General features: G+C 44.7%; 1 protein-coding gene across 1 annotated transcript; it reads right to left on the minus strand.

Annotated features, from left to right (window-relative positions):
- Positions 1-419: 419 nt before the first annotated feature.
- LOC109734226 (protein FATTY ACID EXPORT 6) lies at positions 420-9,415 on the minus strand. The gene is made up of 7 exons (XM_020293440.2): positions 9,031-9,415; positions 8,396-8,608; positions 1,826-2,030; positions 1,125-1,292; positions 984-1,030; positions 867-907; positions 420-775 (listed from the first exon to the last, which is right to left on the minus strand). Exons 2-7 carry the CDS (start codon positions 8,546-8,548, stop codon positions 688-690), a joined length of 702 nt encoding a protein of 233 aa, XP_020149029.1. The 5' UTR covers positions 8,549-8,608; positions 9,031-9,415; the 3' UTR covers positions 420-687.
- Positions 9,416-24,417: the final 15,002 nt, after the last annotated feature.

Here is a 24,417-nt window from a genome sequence, read left to right on the forward strand (position 1 = left end):
TTTGGTAATCTGGTCAAGGAAATCAAGAATCAAATGGTAGAACGGGGGCTTAAACCAGTTGAGATAGCTAGATCCCATAATAGGACTTCACATTGTCTTCGTACGGCTCACAACACCGCCTGTTGGTTGCAATGAGCCCCCATTTAAATTCATGATCTTGTATTAGGAGATTGTAACCCTATGGCCATGGAATAAAACTTCATGATTACCTGGAAAAAAATCCAGTTAAAACTCTACTCCCGAACTGTTGTTTCACTGATGCAATGGAGCAGGTGCCTTCGGCTCTTATTTGCCTACCCAAAAGAATCATCGCCTGAATATACGACCAAATCGTTCAAAATTCTGTCCGTTCTACGTATCAAGGCTATATGTTCAGTGGAATATCAAACGTGTTGTTGTCAGGTGATCCACCAAAAAAGTGCGTCAAGAAGTAACTGGTTATCCTTCATCATGTTCAAGTAGCCGAAAGAAAAAATGCTCATCAGGGCTGGATCGTTACAACCATCCTGCCAGTATTATTTGCTCGATGTTCCGCCAAAAATCCAAGAGCTCGCCACAAGCGAACCTAAGACTAGGAAACATATACAAATATAGAAGACAGACTCTTCTGTGCTCGTAGCCGCAGCATTTTATGGAGCACAAATGTCAAATTAAGCTAGGATAAAAAGGTATGCCTGCTCCCTGGCTCTATGATGATGGTGCCGGCGCCAACTTCTTGGGCGGTGGATTTCCTCCAGCAAGCAGCACGTACGCATAGAAACAAGCCATCGCAGTGCTGTACCATTTTGAAGAAAGAGTAACAATACATCAAGGTCTTCAATTTCCACAAGAAACATGAAGGGGGTTATACATCAACAGTAAGGTACCTCAGTGAAGCGTAGAAGCCCCAAGGAAGAATTCTATTTGTCTGCAAGACAGAACTATGATTAACTCACTGTTACGGAAGGAATGATCCATAAAAACAGAACGTTCACGGTAGTTACCAGTAAGTATGCATGGGAATACTTCCATGCAAGGACAGCAGAAATTGCTAAAACGGAACAAATTGAACATGTCAATAAGCAAACATGTAATACAGAACAAGCAAACATATAATACACCAAGAATATGGAATGTTATCTCACCTGCTTGGCCCAATATAAACAGGAAGCTGGATCTTCCACTCCTCCAGAAGTTTAAACTGAGGGTACCAAGAAGGAGCGTAGCAAGCCCAGGTGCAACACCTAGGACAAGACTTACAGTACTCCTAGAGAAGAAGTAGCCTAGAAGCCCCATGCAGAACAAAAGACCACCTGCACTACCAAACGAAATTATTTGTTATGCAGACACATCCAAGCTAAAATAGTCGATGTTTTCATTGCTACTATCTACCGGATACCATTCAAGCCTGATGAAACCGTTAACTATGACTGCAAAAGAAAGCAGTCATGACAATCTCATTTTCGACTGGTTTGGGATTATTTATCATACCTATATAGCAAGGGCAATCTGACATCCATAAGGATTTTTGCTCTATAAGGAAAATTGTAGTTTTTCTGAAACTTGTAGGATCAATTAACACTCTAACAGTAAGTTTGGGTAATTATGCAGTGAGAAGCTCATCTTTACTTTCAAACAGTTACGACCTACAGCTTCACTTTCATTAACAAGTTGACGAAAATAAAATCGATTTACAACATACTAGTAATTCTCCTAAACAAGAAACTGGTATGTGCAAAATCACGCCCATCAGGAAACTTCTGCGGCAGAATTTTACATTCACCCACATGATTATTCAATAAAAAAATGACAAGATTTTGCCTTTGTTGTAAAAACAGTTACTTACCGAAAGGAATCCCAAAACAAAAATCATGGATTTTAGCACTCCTCTTTTGGGGAGTCACGTCTTCAACTGCTTCTACAAGTTCGCCTGCTTGATCTGATCTCGAGTTCAACTCTTCAGCCCGAGTGTTCTCATTTGCACATTTTGTTGCAATTTTGGCACCAAAACCAAACGGCTTCCCACCCACTCCACTGGTAGAAACTGAAAGCTGAGGCAACAAAATATGTTTAAAAGGTAAAGTCAACCTTTTTTGAGTTTTACATTATTTTCTCTAAGAAACTAATCTTCTGATCATTATGCCCAAGCTAATCTTGTGGAAGAGCATGGCTTGATGCTGCAGGAAATAATGTAACTTTTTGCAGAATATTACAACACCAAAATGCATCTCAAGACATGTTGAAGCAGCACAAAATTTGTGGAGGAGCAACTCCACCTTGCTGCTACAATGTGTACAACACAAGTGTTGAACGAACAGCTTCAACGTGCTGCGCTAGATATCGCTCTAGAGGCGAATGTAGGTTGATAGGGCAGCAAGAGTTCAATCCAGAACTCCTAGGGCACAAGATCTACTCCAAGATCTTAGATAAGAACAACAAGTTCTATTATAGGTAGGGGTACATAGTCTGCCTCCAAAGTAGAGGCGAGGACCTCTATTTATAGGGCTTTGGGAAGCCTTCACATACTTCTACTTATAGCTGGAATACTCTAGAAAACATTATGTAAGTTTCACCATTCTACTCATAGCTACTCACAACTAGAAGACTCTAGAAAACAGTAGGTAGGATAGAAAAGAAAAGGAAAGAAATACTACACTAGAGTGGAAGCATCTAGAAGTAGCCAAACAGATCTGGCATGTGTTTTCTTTCTTCTCATCTAGTGTTCCTCATCATTCTCCCCTGGTTGTTTGGAACTCGCCCTCGAGTTATCTTCATAGAGCGCTTCTTCTGGATGGTAGAGAGTCAAGTCCGCAACATTGAAAGTGTTGGAGATACCCATGTCACTTGGAAGATCTATCACATAAGCATTATCATTTATCTTCCTCATGATAGAGAAGGGCCCATACCTTCGCTGCCTAAGTTTCCCTTTAACACCTAAAGGCAGCCTCTCTTTTCGGAGGTAGACCATCACCTTATCACCGACTTGGAATGATTTTGGCCTCTTTTTGCAATCAGCAAGTTGTTTATATTTCTGATTTTGTGCTTCCAAAGCGCCGCGAATCTCTTCAAATAACTTGGTGTAATTATCAGCAAAGGACAATGCTGATTTTGAGTTTCCCCTTGATGGCAGCTTCACCAGGTCCACCGCATGTGTTGGAACTTTAGTGTAGACAATGGAAAAAGGGCTCCTTCCTGTGGATCTATGCTTGGAGTTATTGTAGGAGAACTCTGCAAGAGATAAAGCCAAATCCCATTGCCCCTTTCTTTCTCCACAAATGCAACGGATCAGATTACCCAAAAACTTATTCACCACTTCCGTTTGTCCATCTGTTTGTGGATGAGCAGTGCTAGAAAATTTCAATTCAGTGTTGAATTGCTTCCACAAAGTGAGCCAAAATGCAGCAAGAAACTTGCTATCACGGTCTGAGACAATGGACCTTGGAACTCCATGAAGTCTGACCACTTCTCTAAAGAATAGGTTTGCCACATGATGAGCATCCGTTGTCTTGCGGCATGGGATGAAATGAGCCATCTTAGAGAATCTATCCACGACCACAAATACAGCATCACTTCCTCGTCTTGTTCTTGGCAAGCCCAAGACGAAGTCCATAGAAATGTCCTTCCATGGAGCAACAGGAACAGGCAAAGGCATGTATAACCCTGTGTTCTGGACTTGGCCTTTGCAGGTCTGACATACGGGGCACCGTTGAACGAACTTTCCAGCATCTCTCTTTAGTTGTGGCCAAAAGTAGCGAGCTTCCAGGTTAGCGATAGTCTTGTCCCATCCAACATGGCCACTAAGATCACTTGAATGGAGCTCTCTAACCAGCTTGTCACGTAGAGAACTTCTTGGAATGCACAAACGATCATTTTTGAAGAGATATCCATCTTGCATCAAATAGTCATCACCTAATGGTTGGCCCCTTGCGTGCTTTACCCAAACATGGCCAAAGTCTTCGTCACCCTCATACAACTCCTTTATTTGACCCATGCCCGGAAGTTCAGCTTCAAAAGAAGTCAAGAGGCATGCACGACGACTCAAAGCATCGGCCACTCTGTTAGTTATTCCAGATTTATGCACGATGAGATAGTTAAACCTCTCAAGATATGCTGCCCATCTTGCTAGCATGCGGTCAACATGCTTTTGATTTCTAAAATGCTTCAAGGATTGATGGTCGCTATAAACAATGAACTCTTTAGGCAGCAAATAGACTTCCCAAGTTTTCAATGCTCTGAAAACGGCGTATAATTCTTGCTGATAGGTACTCCATTTCTGTCTAGCTTCACTTAACTTCTCACTAAAGAAAGCAATGGGCTTCCTTTCTTGAGATAGGACAGCTCCAATGCCTACTCCACTTGCATCACACTCCAACTCAAAAGTCTTGTTGAAATCAAGTAGTACCAAGACAGGAGCTTGTGATAGCTTTTGTTTAATCTCATTGAAGCTAGCTTCAGCTGCTTCTGCCCATTGGAACTTTCCTTTCTTCAAACACTCGGTAATTGGTGCCATGATAGTGCTGAAATTCTTAACAAATCGCCTATAGAAAGTTGCAAGGCCATGAAAGCTTCTTACCTCAGAAATGGTTTTAGGAGTTGGCCATTCTCGGATTGCTTCAACCTTAGAATCATCAACACGAATGCCGTCACATGTTATGACGAATCCTAGGAAAAGAAGTTGTGTTTGCAGGAAAACACATTTCTTCAAGTTGACGTAGAGCTCATTTTCCCTTAGTACTTCTAGCACCTTCCGAATGTGATCAAAGTGTTCATCCTCATCCTTGCTATAGATCAAGATGTCATCGAAATAGACCACAACAAAGTGGGATAAGAAGGGTCTAAGGACTTGATTCATTAAGTGCATAAAGGTACTTGGTGCATTTGAGAGTCCAAATGGCATGACTAGCCATTCAAACAACCCTTCCTTTGTCTTGAAGGCGGTCTTCCATTCATCCCCGGGTCTTATACGGATTTGATGATATCCACTTCTTAAATCTAGCTTTGTGAACACTCTTGCTCCACTAAGCTGATCCAACATATCATCCAGACGAGGAATAGGGAATCTATACCTTACGGTGATCTTGTTAACGACTCTACTGTCCGTACACATGCGCCAAGATCCATCCTTCTTTGGCGCGAGTAGGGCTGGTACAGCACATGGGCTAATACTTTCTCGAATGTGCCCCTTTTGCAACAATTCCTCCACTTTCTCCTTCAATATATCATGCTCCTTTGGGCTCATTCGATAGTGTGGAAGATTAGGAAGACTTGCTCCCGGAATTAAGTCAATTCTATGTTGAATTCCTCTCATCGGTGGCAAGCCATGTGGCTCCCCAAGTATGTTCTGAAATTCTGCCAATAAACCACGTACCTTTGCTGGAATTTCAACAGTCAAGTGCTCTTCTCCCTTTACAACAAGTGCAGCACACAAATCTGCCTCCTTCAAGTCTTCCATAAACTCATGAGAGGTATGGGAGATAGTTAACATAGTTTTCCCCTCCTCCTTAGAGGTATTACCTTCGGGTTTGTTTGGTAAGATAATGATCCTTCTCTTGTTCCAAATGAAAAAGAGTAAGAATTTTCCTTGCCCTTGTGTGTAGTATCCACATCAAATTGCCAAGGCCTCCCAAGAAGAACATGGCTGGCATCCATGTCAACCACATCACACAACACATTTGAGCGATAATGCTTACCCAAAGAAAGTGGCAGGTTGCATTGTTTGGTGATCCTCATATTCACTCCTTTCTTGATCCATCCAATAGTGTAGGGATTTGGATGATCATGGGTTTCAAGCTTTAAATGGTCCACCAACTTCTGGGAGATAAGATTCTCGCAGCTGCAACTATCAATCACTAGTTTGCATACCTTGCCATTCACCGTGCATTTGCTCTCAAATATTTTCTTCCGTTGTGTGTCATCGAGTTGTGGTGTGGAACATAGGACACGCTGGATCACACATACCACCTCTTCACCTTCTTCTTGACAAACCTCTTGTCCGTCTACATCTTCAGATTCGTATTCTTCCTCATCGCTTTCACCATCATGGATAGTCGTGTTAACAAATTTCCTTAGTGGGCAGCCGCTGGATATGTGTCCCTCTTTACCACATTTATAGCACTTTGGGCCTTCATTTGCCTTACCCTTGCCTCTAGTTTGCTTCGGGATGGGCTGTTTTGTCTTTGATGGAGTGGTCTTTTCTTCCACTCTATTAGGTTGGCTCCTAGATGAGCCTTCGGTATGAGGATATGGAGGATATGGAGCCTTAGTTGTCTTTCTCATCCTCACAAACCTCTCGCCTTTAAGGCTAGAGCTTGTGCTTGATCAACGGACCAGATTTGTTGCATCATCAATCGATCTTGAATAGCATCATTGAGACCATTGATGTACCTTGCAACTTGTTGCTCTTCAGTTTCAACAAGGTTGCACCTCACTTGTAGCCTTAGAAACTCCTCTGTGTAATCTGAAACAGTCCTATTTCCTTGAGCACAATTTTGAAATTGGATAAATAGGATCTGGTCATAATCAGCGGGCAAAAATCTCCCTTTCAAGAGGCCTTTCATTTGTCGCCAAGTTCTAACACGAGGTTCTCCTCTGAGCATGCGCTCCTCTTGAACGCGATGCCACCATGCACCGGCTCCTCCTTTCAGTTTGTATGCGACCAAAGGAACTCTACGATCTTCCGGAACCTCCATGACCTCAAAGAAAGTCTCCACTTCATATAACCAATCCAGGCACCCTTCAATGTCAACATTTCCATTAAAACTTGGGATCTCAGCTTTCACCTTGTATGTATCTCTTGCATATGTAGGGTTGAGTGCTCTCCGATATGCATAGAGATTTGGCTCTTCAAGGGCATCATCATATTCTTCACCTTCAGAAGCCTCAACATAAATTGGCCTTCTTGAAGCACGTTGAACAACATGTTGTCGTGGCGGTCTTGCTCCAAGATTACCTCTCCTTCCTTGATGAACATCTTCCTCTTCTTTAGATGAATCTCCTTCATTGGTAGCAGGGGGACACCCTTTCTTATCATCTCAACCAGCTGGACAAATCTCCTATTAAGATCTTCACGCAGCTCTTTGATTTGTTGTTCAGCAGCATCCATCCTCTTCTCCAATTGCTCCATTGCTTGCTGCAACTTACTCTCGAAGAGGACAGCAAGAACTAGTATGGGTCAACGAGGCTCTGATACCACCTGAAGCAGCACAAAGTTTGTGGAGGAGCAACTCCACCTTGCTGCTACAATGTGTACAGCACAAGTGTTGAAGGAACAGCTTCAACGTGCTGCGCTAGATATCGCTCTAGAGGCGAATGTAGGTTGATAGGGCAGCAAGAGTTCAATCCAGAACTCCTAGGGCACAAGATCTACTCCAAGATCTTAGATAAGAACAAGTTCTATTATAGGTAGGGGTACATAGTCTGCCTCCAAAGTAGAGGCGAGGACCTCTATTTATAGGGCTTTGGGAAGCCTTCACATACTTCTACTTATAGCTGGAATACTCTAGAAAACATTATGTAAGTTTCACCATTCTACTCATAGCTACTCACAACTAGAAGACTCTAGAAAACAGTAGGTAGGATAGAAAAGAAAAGGAAAGAAATACTACACTAGAGTGGAAGCATCTAGAAGTAGCCAAACAGATCTGGCATGTGTTTTCTTTCTTCTCATCTAGTGTTCCTCATCACATGTGTCCACCAAAATGCATTTACTACCAATGGTGATATGTGGCCTATATTATTCACCTTATAAGTTACAAAAGAACAATCAGACCAGCTTAGGTTTTCATCTCAAGGTCCTCCCAATAAGGGCAGAAATACATGCACTGATTAAACGCTTGACTCTATAAAAATTGGATAGCTTGATCATGTGATTATATATTTGGTTCATGCTAGCACATCAGAGCACAGGAGTTGTCAACAGCTTCAACTCTGCATGATTCCGACTGGTATAAGAACAATAACACTTTAAACTACAGAAGCATGAATTCAAATGTTTATTGTTCCAAATTTCTACAAGCAGATTCACCAACCAGAACCGCAGAACCATTTTCTCGCCTTTTTGTGATATAATTTTCCTTGGACAACGTGCACAACACCATCAATGATCAAATTGCCAGATGCGTGCAAACGGAAAACTTCCCCTTACTACCCAATTGTCAAGTGCAGCTGCCAGTGTTGTCTCATAGTGCTTCAGGCAGGCTGTACATAAACTCAATATTTCTTCTTTATGAAAATCACAGAAAAACTGGTGTATTTTACACAACAACAAAATATTCTAGTGGTCAATGGTGAAGAACTTGTAAAACAACAATAACATGTTCTTCAGATGAGTAGAGTGTCATCAAAACACAAAGAAAATATAACAGGGTATGAATGAATTACTCATGGATAGGCTTTACTGTCTGGATTGGGGTAATACCTTTAGTGAACCAGCGAAAGGGTGACGTGGCCACCGGCAGGAGGAGGGGACTCTGAAGACTCCATGCCTCCGAGCGACCGTGGACGATCCACGGAGCTGCGCCGCCGCTACCGCCATGTGGGATTGCGACGGTGAAACAGGACTTTTTATCATTTGCCCTGAAGTTGGTGCAACTTTGATGATTTATTTGGCCAAATTGGTGTGCCACATGCCCTGAAGTTGATGTGCCAAACAATGAGTTCCGGACATGTGTTATACAAAATGATATACAAAATGAAATAGTCACTTAAATCTAACCCCCACCCCTCTGTTTCTTTTCCACAAGCATATATGGCTTGCACCTGAACGGCAGCCACGCAGCAGGAGCACGCGCTGGGGCAGCAGGAGGCTCAAGCGCACCTCTCTGTTCAGAGATATATGCTCACTTTCTCATATATTTTGTCCAGTTTTCCCCACAAAAATTATTTGACCACAGGAAAAAAATAGTCTCCTTAAATTAGAAATAAAAACGCTAAGAATTTTTTTTTTCATGGCATCTATGTCGAATAACGAGTTCTCATCTAGGGTTTCGACGAGGGATTCAACCAATCAAGGAACTCGTTGAGAGGAAAATATAAGGGGGGAACGGAGCATACCTTGCCGCCGCTGTCGCCCTGGCTGCCGGACTTGACCGAGGTCGAGAGGGCGTCGGGGTAGGGACTGAAAGAGAGGGAAACGAGAGACGAGGAAGGAGGGCCGGAGGGAGGAGAGATCCCAGGATCTGTTCGCGGCGGTGCGGGGCCTGTCCTGTGGGCAGACCTGGAAATTAACCAGGGGCGGTATGGTTATTTCGGTCATCCCAGAGGGTTAAAAAGTCTAGCAATTGATCCTCGGGACCAAAATTTATCCAAGGAATGTGCCACAGTCACGGTCGTTAAAGTGCGACTCTTCTTCCTTGCTCTTCCGTGCCCTTCTCTCCCGTCTTCTTTGCCACGCCCACGCTTGCTACCTTGCACTGTTCGTGCTTCTTCTTTCCTCCTCGACGTTTCCTTGGCGCATCTTCAACAGATGATAAAAAAAAAAACTGCCGTGCACAAAAAATGTTTTTATGGTATTTTAGGCTAAAAGATAGTGCTTCAACAGATGGCATATCTTATGAAAGAACATGCGGTGCCCCCATGTTTGGTTTGGTAATTGATGACAATATCTATGGACTAATGGTTGCCTTGAGTTATATTTGAAGGATTTGTCCATAGGCATTTCTTGAAGTTCACGTGTTGGTTTCAAGGAGTTTATGTGGTGACCAAGGTGTTATTAAGGAATTATCCAAAGATTGGTCATGTGAGAGTTGAGCTTATTGCAAGCATGTCTTGGAGAAGAAGATTGTGTGATCATTCATGTATATCTTCAAGACATCATCCAAATAAAGAGAGTTGGTTGATCAAGACTAAGTCAAGAGTGAATCAACTTGATCAACTCACAAAGCGTAGAAGATGTACCAAGAGGGATCAAGCGATCCCATGGTGTGGTAAGCATTGTCAATTACGCTTTGTGTACTAACCCATGATCTTCGTGAGAGTTCTTTGTGGGGTTAGGTTGCGGTGTGCAAGTTCAAGTGAAGCATCATGAAGAGATCAAATGCTTGAAGCTTGCCGTCCATTGTGGTGACAATGGACTTGTGAAGATGTTGCGATGTGCAAGTTCAAGTGAAGCATCATAAAGAGATCAAATGCTTGAAGCTTGCCGTCCATTGTGGTGACAATGGACTTGTGAAGATGTGCGGAAGAGTGGCTCACCCATAGTGGAGCATGGGGGAGCAATCAACTAGTCTTCATCGAGCCAACGCAACCAAGAAAGGTGGTCCAACTTGAGGGAGTCAAGATCGTCATCATCTAGCTCGAGTGGACCATGTGCAAGGCAAAGGTTTGCTCTTGATAGGTTTTCTATTTTACCGGTCTCATGATGGTAGTTGGGAGACCGGGTTATAGGATCGATTGCCGTACTATCAAGGGAGGCTCTCGATGAGTAGCTTGATCGTATCGTTCATAGAGAGCTCAAACCATTGCATCCTTGCATCATCTTTATTGGTTCTTGTTTGGTTCTTCTCTTTGTGAGTTTTGGAGCTTATGGTCATCTTGATGACAAGCTCGAGTTCATCGAAAACGGAGTTCACTCGCATCTTCTATGATGTTTTCGATGTTGGAGGTTATGCCGGTTCTTCTCGGTTGGAGGTTTCACTCCTCTATTTGTTGGCATACCTCCCCTGCCTCTTCTTACTAGCTGTTTTGATGCTACTCGTCTCCCTCTATCCAACAAGCTTGAGTTTGCTCAATTCGGAGCTCATATGCAGAAGTTATGGCAGTTTTGGTTTCCTAGCGGTAGTACCGCGGGCCGGAGCGGTAGTACCGCTTGGGTGCTACAAGCGGTAGTACCGCTTGGGTGCTACAAGCGGTAGTACCGCTCTAGAGCAGTAGTACCGCTCCTGAGCGGTAGTACCGCTGGTAGCCCCCAGTCGTAGTACCGCTGCGGTCTCGTGCTAGTACCGCATCGATTCGAGGGGTCTTTTTTCGTGTCGGGTTTTACGGTACTAGCCACGGCAGTGGGGGCCGTTGTACCGCTCGTATGCGGTAGTACCGCCCTGCCACCGCGGTAGTACCGCTCTGGGCCCAGCGGCAGTACCGTGAGGGGGAGCGGTAGTACCGCTTATAGGGGCAAGCGGTAGTACCGCTCTCTGCGGGGCTGAAGTGGGGGTAACGGTTGGATTGTTCCCCCACTATATAAGGGGGTCTTCTTCCCCATTCTACTTTATCTCTTGAGCTCGTGTTCTTCCCCCATTGTTGACCTTCTTCGAGCTTGCTAACTCTCAATCCCTCCATGGATTCTTGCTAGTTTTTGAGGGGAAAGAGAGAAGATCTAGATCCACATTTTCACCAATCACTTTCTCCTCTATGTGAGGGAAACCCATTGGATTTAGATCTTGGAGTTCTTGATGTCCTCCTTCTTGTTCTTTCTCTCATTTTCCTCCCTAGCATTAGTTGCTTCGGTGGGATTTGAGAGAGAAGGACTTGGGCACTTCGTGTGCCCTTGCCATTGCATTTGGTGCATCGGTTTGAGTTCTCCACGGTGATACGTGGAAGTTACAAGTTGAGAAGCTTATTACTCTTGGGTGCTTGGTGCCCTTGAGCTTGTTCCTCTTGGGTGCTTGGGCGCCCTAGACGGTTGGTGGTGTTCGGAGCTCAATCATTGTGGTGTAAAGCTCCGGGCAAGCGTCGGGGTCTCCAATTAGGTTGTGGAGATCGCCCCGAGCAATTTGACGGGTACCGGTGACCGCCCCCAAGGGTTGCCAAAGTGTACGGGTTCGGTGACCGCCCCAAGGGTTGCCATTTGTACGGGTTCGGTGACCGCCCTCAAGGGTCCCTTAGTGGAATCACGGCATTTTGCATTGTGCGAGGGCGTGAGGAGATTACGGTGGCCCTAGTGGCTTCTTGGGGAGCATTGTGCCTCCACACCGCTCCAAACGGAGATTAGCATCCGCAAGGGTGTGAACTTCGGGATACATCGTCGTCTCCGTGTGCCTCGGTTCTCTCTTAACCGAACCCTTTACTTACGCACTTTACTTTGTGATAGCCATATTGTTTCTTGTCATATATCTTGCTATCACTTAGTTGTTTATCTTGCTTAGCATAAGTTGTTGGTACACATAGGTGAGCCTAGTTGTTGTAGGTTTTGTGCTTGTCAAATTAACCGCTAGGTTTATTCCGCATTTGTTCAAGCCTAAACCGTAATTATTTTAAAGCGCCTATTCACCCCCCCCCCTCTAGGCGACATCCACGATCTTTCATCTTATCACGTGTCAAAATTTGCCATGTGTTGCGAACCAACCTGTGGTTGGATGGTTCGGTGGACAGTGTCCACCAGGGTTCCACTCCTGCTGCTCGCATTTATCCTGAATTTAATTCAGGATTTCCGGTAATATGCGTGTGTGCATTCATAGGGTGAGTATATGCACGTATATATGAGCGTTTGTGTCTGATGTTTAAAAAAAATTGCCCCCTGCTGCACATGTACCTGCATAAAAAACCAAATACAGACACTCCCAACTGTCACACTAAAGTTTTCCGTTGCCTGCCTGCCGCCTTCCCGCGATCGTCATTCGCCACGGAATAGAACTCCAATGTGCACGCTTCATCTCCCGCCGCCGGTCGAATGCCAGCCCCCAACCACCACCACGACCCCTTACTCCCCTTTGGCTTATTCTCCACCTTCTTCGGCCTTCTCCCTCAAGCGTCATCCATCCTCGTCCTCTCCACCTCCGCCTTCTCTGACCAGCTCACCGAGCTCAAGCGTGTGCTCACCGTCACGAGGACTCCAACGTGCCACACCACCCCATCCTGAGTCGACAGGGATGAGTTGATCCCACTGTTATTTGTGTTGGATCCAGCCGCGAAGAGGAGAGCACGAGGGGCGGCAGGGTCACAATGGAGCACGTGGGCTACGATTCATGGTCATCGTGTTCGATCCGACCGGCACCGCCCGCCTCTGGGTCGAGGTTACGGTGCTCGGTTCCTTGTTGGTGCGTGTGTGGCAGTGCTGATGTTTGCTTTATGCTCTAATAGTTGCTATCACCTCTACGCGAGGTCGTTGCGCAGAGAGGAACACAGGGGGTGGCGGGGTTAGAGTGGAGCACGTGGATGTGATTCATGGTCATTGCGTTTGATCCGGGCGGCACCGCGTGCCTCTGGCTCGAGGTCGTCGTGCTCGGTTCCCTGCTGTTGCATATTGGCGATGTTGTTGTTTGCTTTTATCCTCTAATGCCTGCTATCACCTCTGGGTGGTCAAGCTCGCTGCATGGAGTGGAGCACGTGGGCGGCGATTCGTTGTCGTCACATTCGATTCGGCCGACACCGCGCACCTCTGGGTTGAGGTTGTGGTGCTCAGCTCCTTGTTGTTGCATGTTGTCGGTGTTGTCGTTTGCTCCATCCTCTGCCTCGTGCTATTGCCTTTGGGGTCGAGGTCGCGGAAGCAAGGCTCGATCCGGTGAGGGAGGGATAGAGAGATTGGTAAAGGGGAAGAGATCAGTGAGGATGGTCGGAGGGGGTCAATTAGGGGGGGGGATGTGCTACCGATGAATTTATTGTTGTGCTACTGCTGAATTTTCTCGGGCATCACTTCTACATCATTTGTTGCGGTAGAAACTTTTCTGGTACAAAAAACTTATCTATTCTGCTTTAATATCATTTTTGGGCACCAATTGTTACATCACGTGTTGGATATGCTCTTATCATGTTCCTAGAATTTGCTACGTTCAATTAGACTTTTGAACAATTAGACATAGAATCCTCTAAACAAAGGCGATACCATGAAACTTTGTGTGGTAAAAGAGAATTGTCTTTTTTTAACCAATATATGATCTTCTAACAAGATAATATAAGACTTTTTCTCCATACCACGAGATGTTGTCTCATGTTCACATGTTTTCAAGATCAATTTTTGTAAGTGCGTCTAGTGCCCCTAAAGGGTTTTTGGATAATTAATGATAAAACAGTTAACAGACTAATGTGTTGCGAGTATACACGGGTGAAAGCCCCTTGAGGATTTTGGTTTAACACGAGAGTCATTACCCCTAAAAATTGTTATGACACACAACGAGGATTATGAAGGGTAGTGAAGACTTTTGTTTCCTGGTTTTATTTTCTTCTATTTGACTCATAGAGCGAACCGTACTATTAAGAGGGGTCTAAATGAATGTTGAGATTTAGGTCTTTGATGTATGATCTGTTGGAAATATGCCCTAGAGGCAATAATAAATGGTTATTATTATATTTCTTTGTTCATGGTAATTGTCTATTATTCATGCTATAATTGTATTGTCAGGAAATCGTAATACATGTGTGAATACATAGACCACAACCTGTCCCTAGTAAGCCTCTAGTTGACTAGCTCGTTGATCAACAGATAGTCATGGTTTCCTGACTATGGACATTGGATGTCATTGATAACGGGATCACATCATTAGGAGAATGATGTGATGGACAAGACCCAATCCTAAGCATAGCATAAAAGATCGTGTAGTTTCGTTTGCTAGAGCTTTTCCAATGTCAAGTATCTTTTCCTTAGACCATGAGATCGTGCAACTCCCGGATACCGTAGGAGTGCTTTGGGTGTGCCAAACGTCACAACGTAACTGGGTGACTATAAAGGTGCATTACGGGTATCTCCGAAAGTGTCTGTTGGGTTGGCACAGATCGAGACTGGGATTTGTCACTCCGTGTAAACGGAGAGGTATCTCTGGGCCCACTCGGTAATGCATCATCATAATGAGCTCAATGTGACTAAGGCGTTAGTCACGGGATCATGCATTGCGGTACGAGTAAAGAGACTTGCCGGTAACGAGATTGAACAAGGTATTGGGATACCGACGATCGAATCTCGGGCAAGTAACATACCGATTGACAAAGGGAATTGCATACGGATTGATTGAATCCTCGACACCGTGGTTCATCCGATGAGATCATCGTGGAGCATGTGGGAGCCAACATGGGTATCCAGATCCCGCTGTTGGTTATTGACCGGAGAGGCGTCTCGGTCATGTCTGCATGTCTCCCGAACCCGTAGGGTCTACACACTTAAGGTCCGGTGACGCTAGGGTTGTAGAGATATATGTATGCGGAAACCCGAAAGTTGTTCGGAGTCTCGGATGAGATCCCGGACGTCACGAGAGGTTCCGGAATGGTCCGGAGGTAAAGATTTATATATGGGAAGTCTTATTTTGGTCGCCGGAAAAGTTTTGCGCTTTATCGGTATTGTACCGGGAGTGCCGAAAGGGGTCCGGGGGTCCACCAAGGGGGTCCACCAGCCCCGGGGGGCCACATGGGCTGTAAGGGGTGCGCCTTGGCCTATATGGGCCAAGGGCACCAGCCCCAAGAGGCCCATGCGCAAGAGATAAGAAAGAAGGGAGAGTCCTAAAGGGGGAAGGCACCTCCGAGGTGCCTTGGGGGGGAAGGACTCCCCCCCTGGCCGCACCCTTCCTTGGAGGAAGGGGCAAGGCTGCGCCCCCCCCCTCTCCCTTGGCCCTATATATAGTGGGGGGAAGGGAGGGCAGCAACATCTAAGCCTTGGGCGCCTCCCTCCTCCCCTGCAACACCTCTCTCTCTCTCGGAGAAGCTTGGCGAAGCCCTGCCGGAGAGCCGCTACATCCACCACCACGCCGTCGTGCTGTTGGCTCCATCAACCTCTCCTCCCCCCTTGCTGGATCAAGAAGGAGGAGACGTCGCTGCACCGTACGTGTGTTGAACGCGGAGGTGCCGTACGTTCGGCACTCGGTCATTGGTGATTTGGATCACGGCGAGTACGACTCCGTCATCCACGTTCATTGGAACGCTTCCGCTCGCGATCTACAAGGGTATGTAGATCCACTCCTTTCCCCTCGTTGCTAGTAGACTCCATAGATGCATCTTGGTGAGCGTAGGAAAATTTTAAATTATGCTACGATTCCCAACAGTGGCATCATGAGCCAGGTCTATGCGTAGTTACTATGCACGAGTAGAACACAAAGTAGTTGTGGGCGTTGAGTTTGCCAATTCTTCTTGCCACTACTAGTCTTTTCTTGTTTCGGCGGCATTGTAGGATGAAGCGGCCCGGACCGACCTTACACGTACTCTTACGTGAGACAGGTTCCACCGACTGAAATGCACTAGATGCATAAGGTGGCTAGCGGGTGTCTGTCTCTCCTACTTTAGTCGGAACGGATTCGATGAAAAGGGTCCTTATGAAGGGTAAATAGAAATTGGCAAATCACGTTGTGGTCATACGTAGGTAAGAAACGTTCTTTCTAGAAACCTACAAACCACGTAAAAACTTGCAACAACAATTAGAGGACGTCTAACTTGTTTTTGCAGCAAGTGCTATGTGATATGATATGGCCAGAAGATGTGATGAATGATATATGTGATGTATGAGATTGATCATATTCTTGTAATAGGAATCACGACTTGCATGTCGATGAGTATGACAACCGGCAGGAGCCATAGGAGTTGTCTTTATTATTTTGCATGACCTGCGAGTCATTGAATAACGCTGTAAATTACTTTACTTTGTTGCTAAACGAGTTGGCCATAGAAGTAGAAGTAATCGTTGGCGTGACGACTTCATGAAGACACAATGATGGAGATCATGATGATGGAGATCACGGTGTCATGCCGGTGACAAAGATGATCATGGTGCCCCGAAGATGGAGATCAAAGGAGCATGATGATATTGGCCATATCATGTCACTATTTGATTGCATGTGATGTTTATCATGTTTCTGCATCTTATTTGCTTAGATCGACGGTAGCAAGTAGGATGATCCCTTATAATAATTTCAAGAAAGTGTTCACCCTAACTGTGCACCGTTGCGAAGGTTCGTCGTTTCGAAGCACCACGTGATCATCGGGTGTGATAGATTCTTACGTTCGAATACAACGGGTGTTGACGAGCCTAGCATGTACAGACATGGCCTCGGAACACACGCAATACACTTAGGTTGACTTGACGAGCCTAGCATGTACAGACATGGCCTCGGAACACGGAGGACCGAAAGGTCGAGCATGAGTCGTATAGAAGATACGATCAACATGGAGATGTTCACCGATCTTGACTAGTCCGTCTCACGTGATGATCGGACACGGCCTAGTTGAACTCGGATCATGTTTCACTTAGATGACTAGAGGGATGTCTATCTGAGTGGGAGTTCATAATCAGATGAACTTCATTATCATGAACATAGTCAAAAAGTATTTGCAAATTATGTCATGGCTTGCGCTTTAGTTCTACTGGTTAAGATATGTTCCTAGAGAAAATTTAGTTGAAAGTTGGTAGTAGCAATTATGCAGACTGGGTCCGTAAACTGAGGATTGTCCTCATTGCTGCACAGAAGGCTTATGTCCTTAATGCACCGCTCGATGTGCTGAACCTCAGCGTCGTCTGTAGATGTTACAAAACATCTGACATACACGTTTTGATAACTACGTGATAGTTCGGTGCGGTTTAGAATTGTGGCACCAAAGACGTTTCTGAAACGTCGCAGAACATGTGAGATGTTCCGAAGACTGAAATTGGGATTTCAGACTAGTGCCCACGTCAAGAGGTATGAGACCTCTGACAAGTTTCTTAAGCCTGCAAACTAAGGGAGAAAAGCTCAATCGTTGAGCGTGTGCTCAGATTGTCTGAGTGCCACAATCGCTTGAATCAAGTGGGAGTTAATCTCCCAGATGAGATAGTGATAGTTCTCCATAGTCACTGCCACCAAGCCAGTAGAGCTTCGTGATGAACTATAACATATCAAGGATAGTTATGATGATCCTTGAGCTATTCGCGATGTTTGACACCGCGAGAGTAGAAATCAAGAAGGAGCATCAATTGTTGATGGTTAGTAAAACCACTAGTTTAAGAAGGGCAAGGGCAAAAGGGATACTTCATGAAACAGCAAGTCGTTTGCTGCTCTAGTGAAGAATCCCAAGGTTGAACCCAACCCCGAGACTAAGTGCTTCTGTAATGAGAGGAACGGTCACTGAAGCAGTACTACCCTAGATACTTGGTAGATGAGAAGGCAGGCAAGGTCGACAGAAGTATATTGGATATACGTTATATGAATGTGTACTTTACTAGTACTCCTAGCAGCACCAGGGTATTAGATACCGGTTCGGTTGCTAAGTGTTAGTAACTCGAAATAAAAGCTGCGGAGACTAGCTAAAGGTGAGATGACGATATGTGTTGGAAGTGTTTCCAAGGTTGATGTGATCAAGCATCGCATGCTCCCTCTACCATCGAGATTTGGTGTTTGCGTTGAACATGATTGGATTATGTTTACCGCAAAACGGTTATTCATTTAAGGAGAATAATGGTTACTCTGTTTATTTGAATAATACCTTCAATGGTCTTGCACCTAAAATGAATCTCGATCGTAGTGATACACATGTTCATGCCAAAAGATATAAGATAGTAATGATAGTACCACATACTTGTGGCACTGCCACTTGAGTCATATTGGTATAGAACGCATGAAGAAGCTCCATATAGATGGATCTGTGGACTCACTCGTTTTTGAAAAGATTGAGACATGTGAACCATGTCTATTGGTATATATGCATGAAGAAACTCCATGCAGATGGATCGTTTGGACTCACTTGATTATGAATCACTTGAGACATGCAAATCATACCACATGGGCAAGATGACTGAAAGTCCTCGTTTTCAGTAAGATGGAACAAGAGAGCAACTTATTGGAAGTAATATATTTTGATGTACGCAGTCCAATGAGTGCTGAGGCATGCAGTGGATATCGTTATGTTCTTACTTCACAGATGATTTGAGTAGATGCTGAGTGTATTTACTTGATGAAACACTAGTCTGAATTATTGAAAGGTTCAAGTAATTTCAGAGTGAAGTTGAAGATCGTCGTGACAAGAGGATAAAATGTCTGTGATATGATCATAGAGATGAGTATCTGAGATACGAGTTTGGCACACAATTGAGACATTGTGGAAAGTGTTTCACAATTAATACCGCCTGGAACACCATAGTGTGATGGTGTGTCCGAACATCATAACTGCACCCTATTGGATATGGTGCATACCATGATGTTTCTTATCAAATTACCACTATCGTTTATGGGTTAGGCATTAGAGACAACCGCATTCACTTTAAAAGGGGCACCACGCAATTCCGTTGAGACGACACCGTTTAGAGAAACCTAAGTTGTCGTTTCTTAAAAGTTTGGGGCTGTGAAGCTTATGTGAAAAAGTTTCAGGCTGATAAGCTCGAACCCAAAGCGGACAAATGCATCTTCATAGAATACCCAAAACAGTTGGGTATACCTCCTATTTCAGATCTGGAAGCAAAAGTAATTGCTTCTAGAGACAGGTCCTTTCTCGAGGAAAAGTTTCTCTCGAAGGAATTGAGTGGGAGGATGGTGGAGACTTGATAAGGTTATTGAACCGTCGCTTCAACTAGTATGTAGCAGGGCACAGGAAGTTGTTCCTGTGGCACCTACACCAATTGAAGTGGAAGCTTATGATAGTGATCATGAAACTTCGGATCAAGTCACTACCAAACCTCGTAGGACGACGAGGATGCGCACTACTTCAGAGTAATGTGTGATCCTGTCTTGGAAGTCATGTTGCTAGACAACAATGAACCTACGAGCTATGGAGAAGCGATGGTGGGCCCATATTCCGACGAATGGCTCGAGGCCATGAAATCCGAGATAGAATCCATGTATCAGAACAAAGCATGGACTTTGGTGAACTTGCCCGATGATCGGCAAGCCATTGAGATAAATGGATCTTTAAGAAGAAGACGGACATGGACGATAAAGTTACCGTCTATGAAGCTCGACTTGTGGCAAAGAGTATTTTCACAAGTTCAAGGAGTTGACTACGATGAGTTTTTCTCATCCGTAGCGATGCTTAGGTCCGTCGGAATCATGTTAGCATTAGCTACATTTATGAAATCTGGCAGATGGATGTCAAAACAAGTTTCCTTACTAGTTTTCGTAAGGAAAGGTTGTATGTGATACAATCAGAAAGGTTTTGTCGATCCTAAGGATGCTAAAAGGTATGCTAGCTCCAGCGATCCTTCCATGGATTAGAGCAAGCATCTCGGAGTCAGAATATACGCTTTGATGGGGTGATCAAAGTTTTTGGGTTTATACAAAGTTTGTTAGAAACTTGTATTTACAATAAAGTGAGTGGGAGCGCTACAACATTTCTGATAAGTATATGTGAATGACATATTGATGATCCGAAATGATGTAAAATTTCTGGAAAGCATAAAGGGTTGTTTGAAAGGAGTTTTTCAAAGGAAGACCTGGATAAAGCTACTTACATATTGGGCATCAAGATCCATAGAGATAGATCAAGACGCCTGATGATACTTTCAAAAGACAGCACACCTTGACATGATTTTGAAAGAGTTCAAAATAGATCAGCAAAGAAGGAGTTCTTGGCTGTGTTACAAGGTGTGAGTATTGAGTGAGACTCAAGACCTGACCACAGCAGAAGATAGAGAAAGGACGAAGGTCGTCCCCTATGCTTTAGACATAGGCTCTATAGTATGCTATGCTGTGTACCGCACATGTAGTGTGCCTTGCCATAAGTTGGTCAAGAGGGTACAATGGTGATCCGGGAAAGGATCTCATGACAGCGGTCGAACTTATCCTTAGCACCTAGTGGATTAAGGAATTTTCTCGATTATGGAGGTGGAAAGGAGTTCGTCGTAAAGGGTTACGTCGATGCGAACTTTGACACTAATCCGGATGACTCTGAGTAGTAAACCGGATTCGTATAGTAGAGCAATTATTTGAAATGGCTCCAAATAGCGCGTGGTAGCATCCACAAGATGACATAGATATTCGTAAAGCACACGGTTCTGAAAGGTTCAGACCCGTTGACTAATAACCTCTCTCACAAGCATAACATGACCAAACCGGAACACATTGAGTGATAATCACATAGTGATGTGAACTAGATTGTTGACTCTAGTAAACTCTTTAGATGTTGGTCACATGGTGATGTGACCAGTGAGTGTTAAATCACATGGTGATGTGAACTAGATTATTGACTCTAGTGCAAGTGGGAGACTGTTGGAAATATGCCCTAGAGGCAATAATAAATGGTTATTATTATATTTCTTTGTTCATGGTAATTGTCTATTATTCATGCTATAATTGTATTGTCAGGAAATCGTAATACATGTGTGAATACATAGACCACAACCTGTCCCTAGTAAGCCTCTAGTTGACTAGCTCGTTGATCAACAGATAGTCATGGTTTCCTGACTATGGACATTGGATGTCATTGATAACGGGATCACATCATTAGGAGAATGATGTGATGGACAAGACCCAATCCTAAGCATAGCATAAAAGATCGTGTAGTTTCGTTTGCTAGAGCTTTTCCAATGTCAAGTATCTTTTCCTTAGACCATGAGATCGTGCAACTCCCGGATACCGTAGGAGTGCTTTGGGTGTGCCAAACGTCACAACGTAACTGGGTGACTATAAAGGTGCATTACGGGTATCTCCGAAAGTGTCTGTTGGGTTGGCACGGATCGAGACTGGGATTTGTCATTCCGTGTAAACGGAGAGGTATCTCTGGGCCCACTCGGTAATGCATCATCATAATGAGCTCAATGTGACTAAGGCGTTAGTCACGGGATCATGCATTGCGGTACGAGTAAAGAGACTTGCCGGTAACGAGATTGAACAAGGTATTGGGATACCGACGATCGAATCTCGGGCAAGTAACATACCGATTGACAAAGGGAATTGCATACGGATTGATTGAATCCTCGACACCGTGGTTCATCCGATGAGATCATCGTGGAGCATGTGGGAGCCAACATGGGTATCCAGATCCCGCTGTTGGTTATTGACCGGAGAGGCGTCTCGGTCATGTCTGCATGTCTCCCGAACCCGTAGGGTCTACACACTTAAGGTCCGGTGACGCTAGGGTTGTAGAGATATATGTATGCGGAAACCCGAAAGTTGTTCGGAGTCCCGGATGAGATCCCGGACGTCACGAGAGGTTCCGGAATGGTCCGGAGGTAAAGATTTATATATGGGAAGTCTTATTTTGGTCGCCGGAAAAGTTTCGCGCTTTATCGGTATTGTACCGGGAGTGCCGAAAGGGGTCCGGGGGTCCACCAAGGGGGTCCACCAGCCCCGGGGGGCCACATGGGCTGTAAGGGGTGCGCCTTGGCCTATATGGGCCAAGGGCACCAGCCCCAAGAGGCCCATGCGCAAGAGATAAGAAAGAAGGGAGAGTCCTAAAGGGGGAAGGCACCTCCGAGGTGCCTTGGGGGGGAAGGACTCCCCCCCTGGCCGCACCCTTCCTTGGAGGAAGGGGCAAGGCTGCGCCCCCCCTCTCCCTTGGCCCTATATATAGTGGGGGGAAGGGAGGGCAGCAACATCTAAGCCTTGGGCGCCTCCCTCCTCCCCTGCAACACCTCTCTCTCTCTCGGAGAAGCTTGGCGAAGCCCTGCCGGAGAGCCGCTACATCCACCACCACGCCATCGTGCTGTTGGATCTCCATCAACCTCTCCTCCCCCCTTGCTGGATCAAGAAGGAGGAGACGTCGCTGCACCGTACGTGTGTTGAACGCGGAGGTGCCGTACGTTCGGCACTCGGTCATCGGTGATTTGGATCACGGCGAGTACGACTCCGTCATCCACGTTCATTGGAACGCTTCCGCTCGCGATCTACAAGGGTATGTAGATCCACTCCTTTCCCCTCGTTGCTAGTAGACTCCATAGATGCATCTTGGTGAGCGTAGGAAAATTTTAAATTATGCTACGATTCCCAACATGATCAATCGAAACCTATCTCTTCAGGTGAAGACTTAGAAATCTATTCATATGATGTGTTTTTCTCTCTGAGTATGAGAAGATGTTCTTCGAAACTTTGAAGAAGAATCATGCGCAGTGAGTCGACTTGACTTGCTCTCCAAATTAGGCCGTGTTTGAAGTTCGGTCGTTACGCCATATGTTGACTGTGACTAGTGCCCTTATTGCCCATTTCACACCTCGGGATTGCTCACGCTATAAACACCCACCCACTTCAACTTGAGCTGGTTGGCTGCTCCGTGAGAGAATTGACAAGAGTTTGTGAGAGCAACCCATCCTCCCGAAAGTGATTGAGAAAATCCTAAGGAAAAAGGAAACATAGCCTAAAACTACTAAGTGGTTGAGCATCAATGAAGAACTAATCGAAGCTTAACTTAACATGTTACTCTTGTGGACTATGCATCCACTAGACGGATAAGTGTTTGTTCAGAGTGTCTGAGAGTTATTGCGGAACTACTGAAGAACAAGTCTATGAAGGTCCCAGAGATCTGCGTCGAAGATCTACCATGAGTGATTGGGTGAAGTCCAAGTGACTCTAGCTCAAGAAGAATCGGGTTAAGACTTTGTCTTCTAAGTTAAATGTGTCACAACGTTTTCTGTCCCACGGTTAATTCTGTGAAAACTTAGGAGTGGCGGGTGAGAAACTGTGCCCGCCACAGTCGAGCCATTAGCAGTGGCCAGTGTTTTTTCCCACCGGCCGCTGGAACTTTTCCAAAATAGTTGTGGGAGGTGCCAGACATCACCCGCCACGGATTTGAGTCCACATATAAACCTTTTTCAATAGTGTTCATCTTAAAAGTGCCTCTCTCGCTCAAAGGAGAAGGGGAGGAAAAACGTAGGATTTTTTTGTTCTACGCTAGTACTATCCATGCATTTGGTTCAAAAGAAACATGCAAAGGGAAAATGAAGGAATTTTTTTATCTCAATTTCAAAGGAAAACACATCAATTCTAATATCCACCTGGACATCCTTTTCAAATTCCTATCCACGAGTGAGACTAACATCCTTAGTGGCATAATAACAATCTAAACATGCATTTTTGTGTGGTTTGACTTTAATTTAACCATGTTTATTTGGATTTTTGTGTTTTTCAATTCTTGTGAATCGTACACCCAACTCGAAAAAATTCCCCACGAAAAAGGCAGAATTTCCGTGCTATTCTAAGAAAAAAAGGGCTCCCCAATTCAGTTAATAGAAACCTTTAACAATCTCCGTGTTCACCAATCATTTGTTTTGCGCATGCATTCATATCCTATGTCTATGTTTTCTTATTTCTACATTTCTAGAATCAAGCAACTCAAAGGAGCCCTAAAAGTGTAGCACGGATTGGTGCCCAGCAGATCTTTAAAAAAAAAATTATACCAACGAATAAATATTTAAATTACAGCGCGTCAGCTTCATTTCAAAAAAGTTGTGCGGTTTTACTAAAACATTGACATGTTACGGTCAGACAGCTTCATTGACATGCTACCAAATCTGTTTGAATTGAAGTCGTTTTGACTGAAGCACAGGACCCCCAAAAAATAGCATGGCCAGCGGCAGAGCAATGTACACTTAACAGTTCTGCACGCAGAAAAAAAAGAAGAAGGGACGCCATTTTCCAGTTTCCCTGTTTATTCTAGCTCTTCTCAGGCACTGTCAGAAATTTATGTGCTTCTAAA

Source organism: Aegilops tauschii, chromosome 2 (genome assembly GCF_002575655.3).
Source record: "Aegilops tauschii subsp. strangulata cultivar AL8/78 chromosome 2, Aet v6.0, whole genome shotgun sequence".
Taxonomy (NCBI): domain Eukaryota; kingdom Viridiplantae; phylum Streptophyta; class Magnoliopsida; order Poales; family Poaceae; genus Aegilops; species Aegilops tauschii.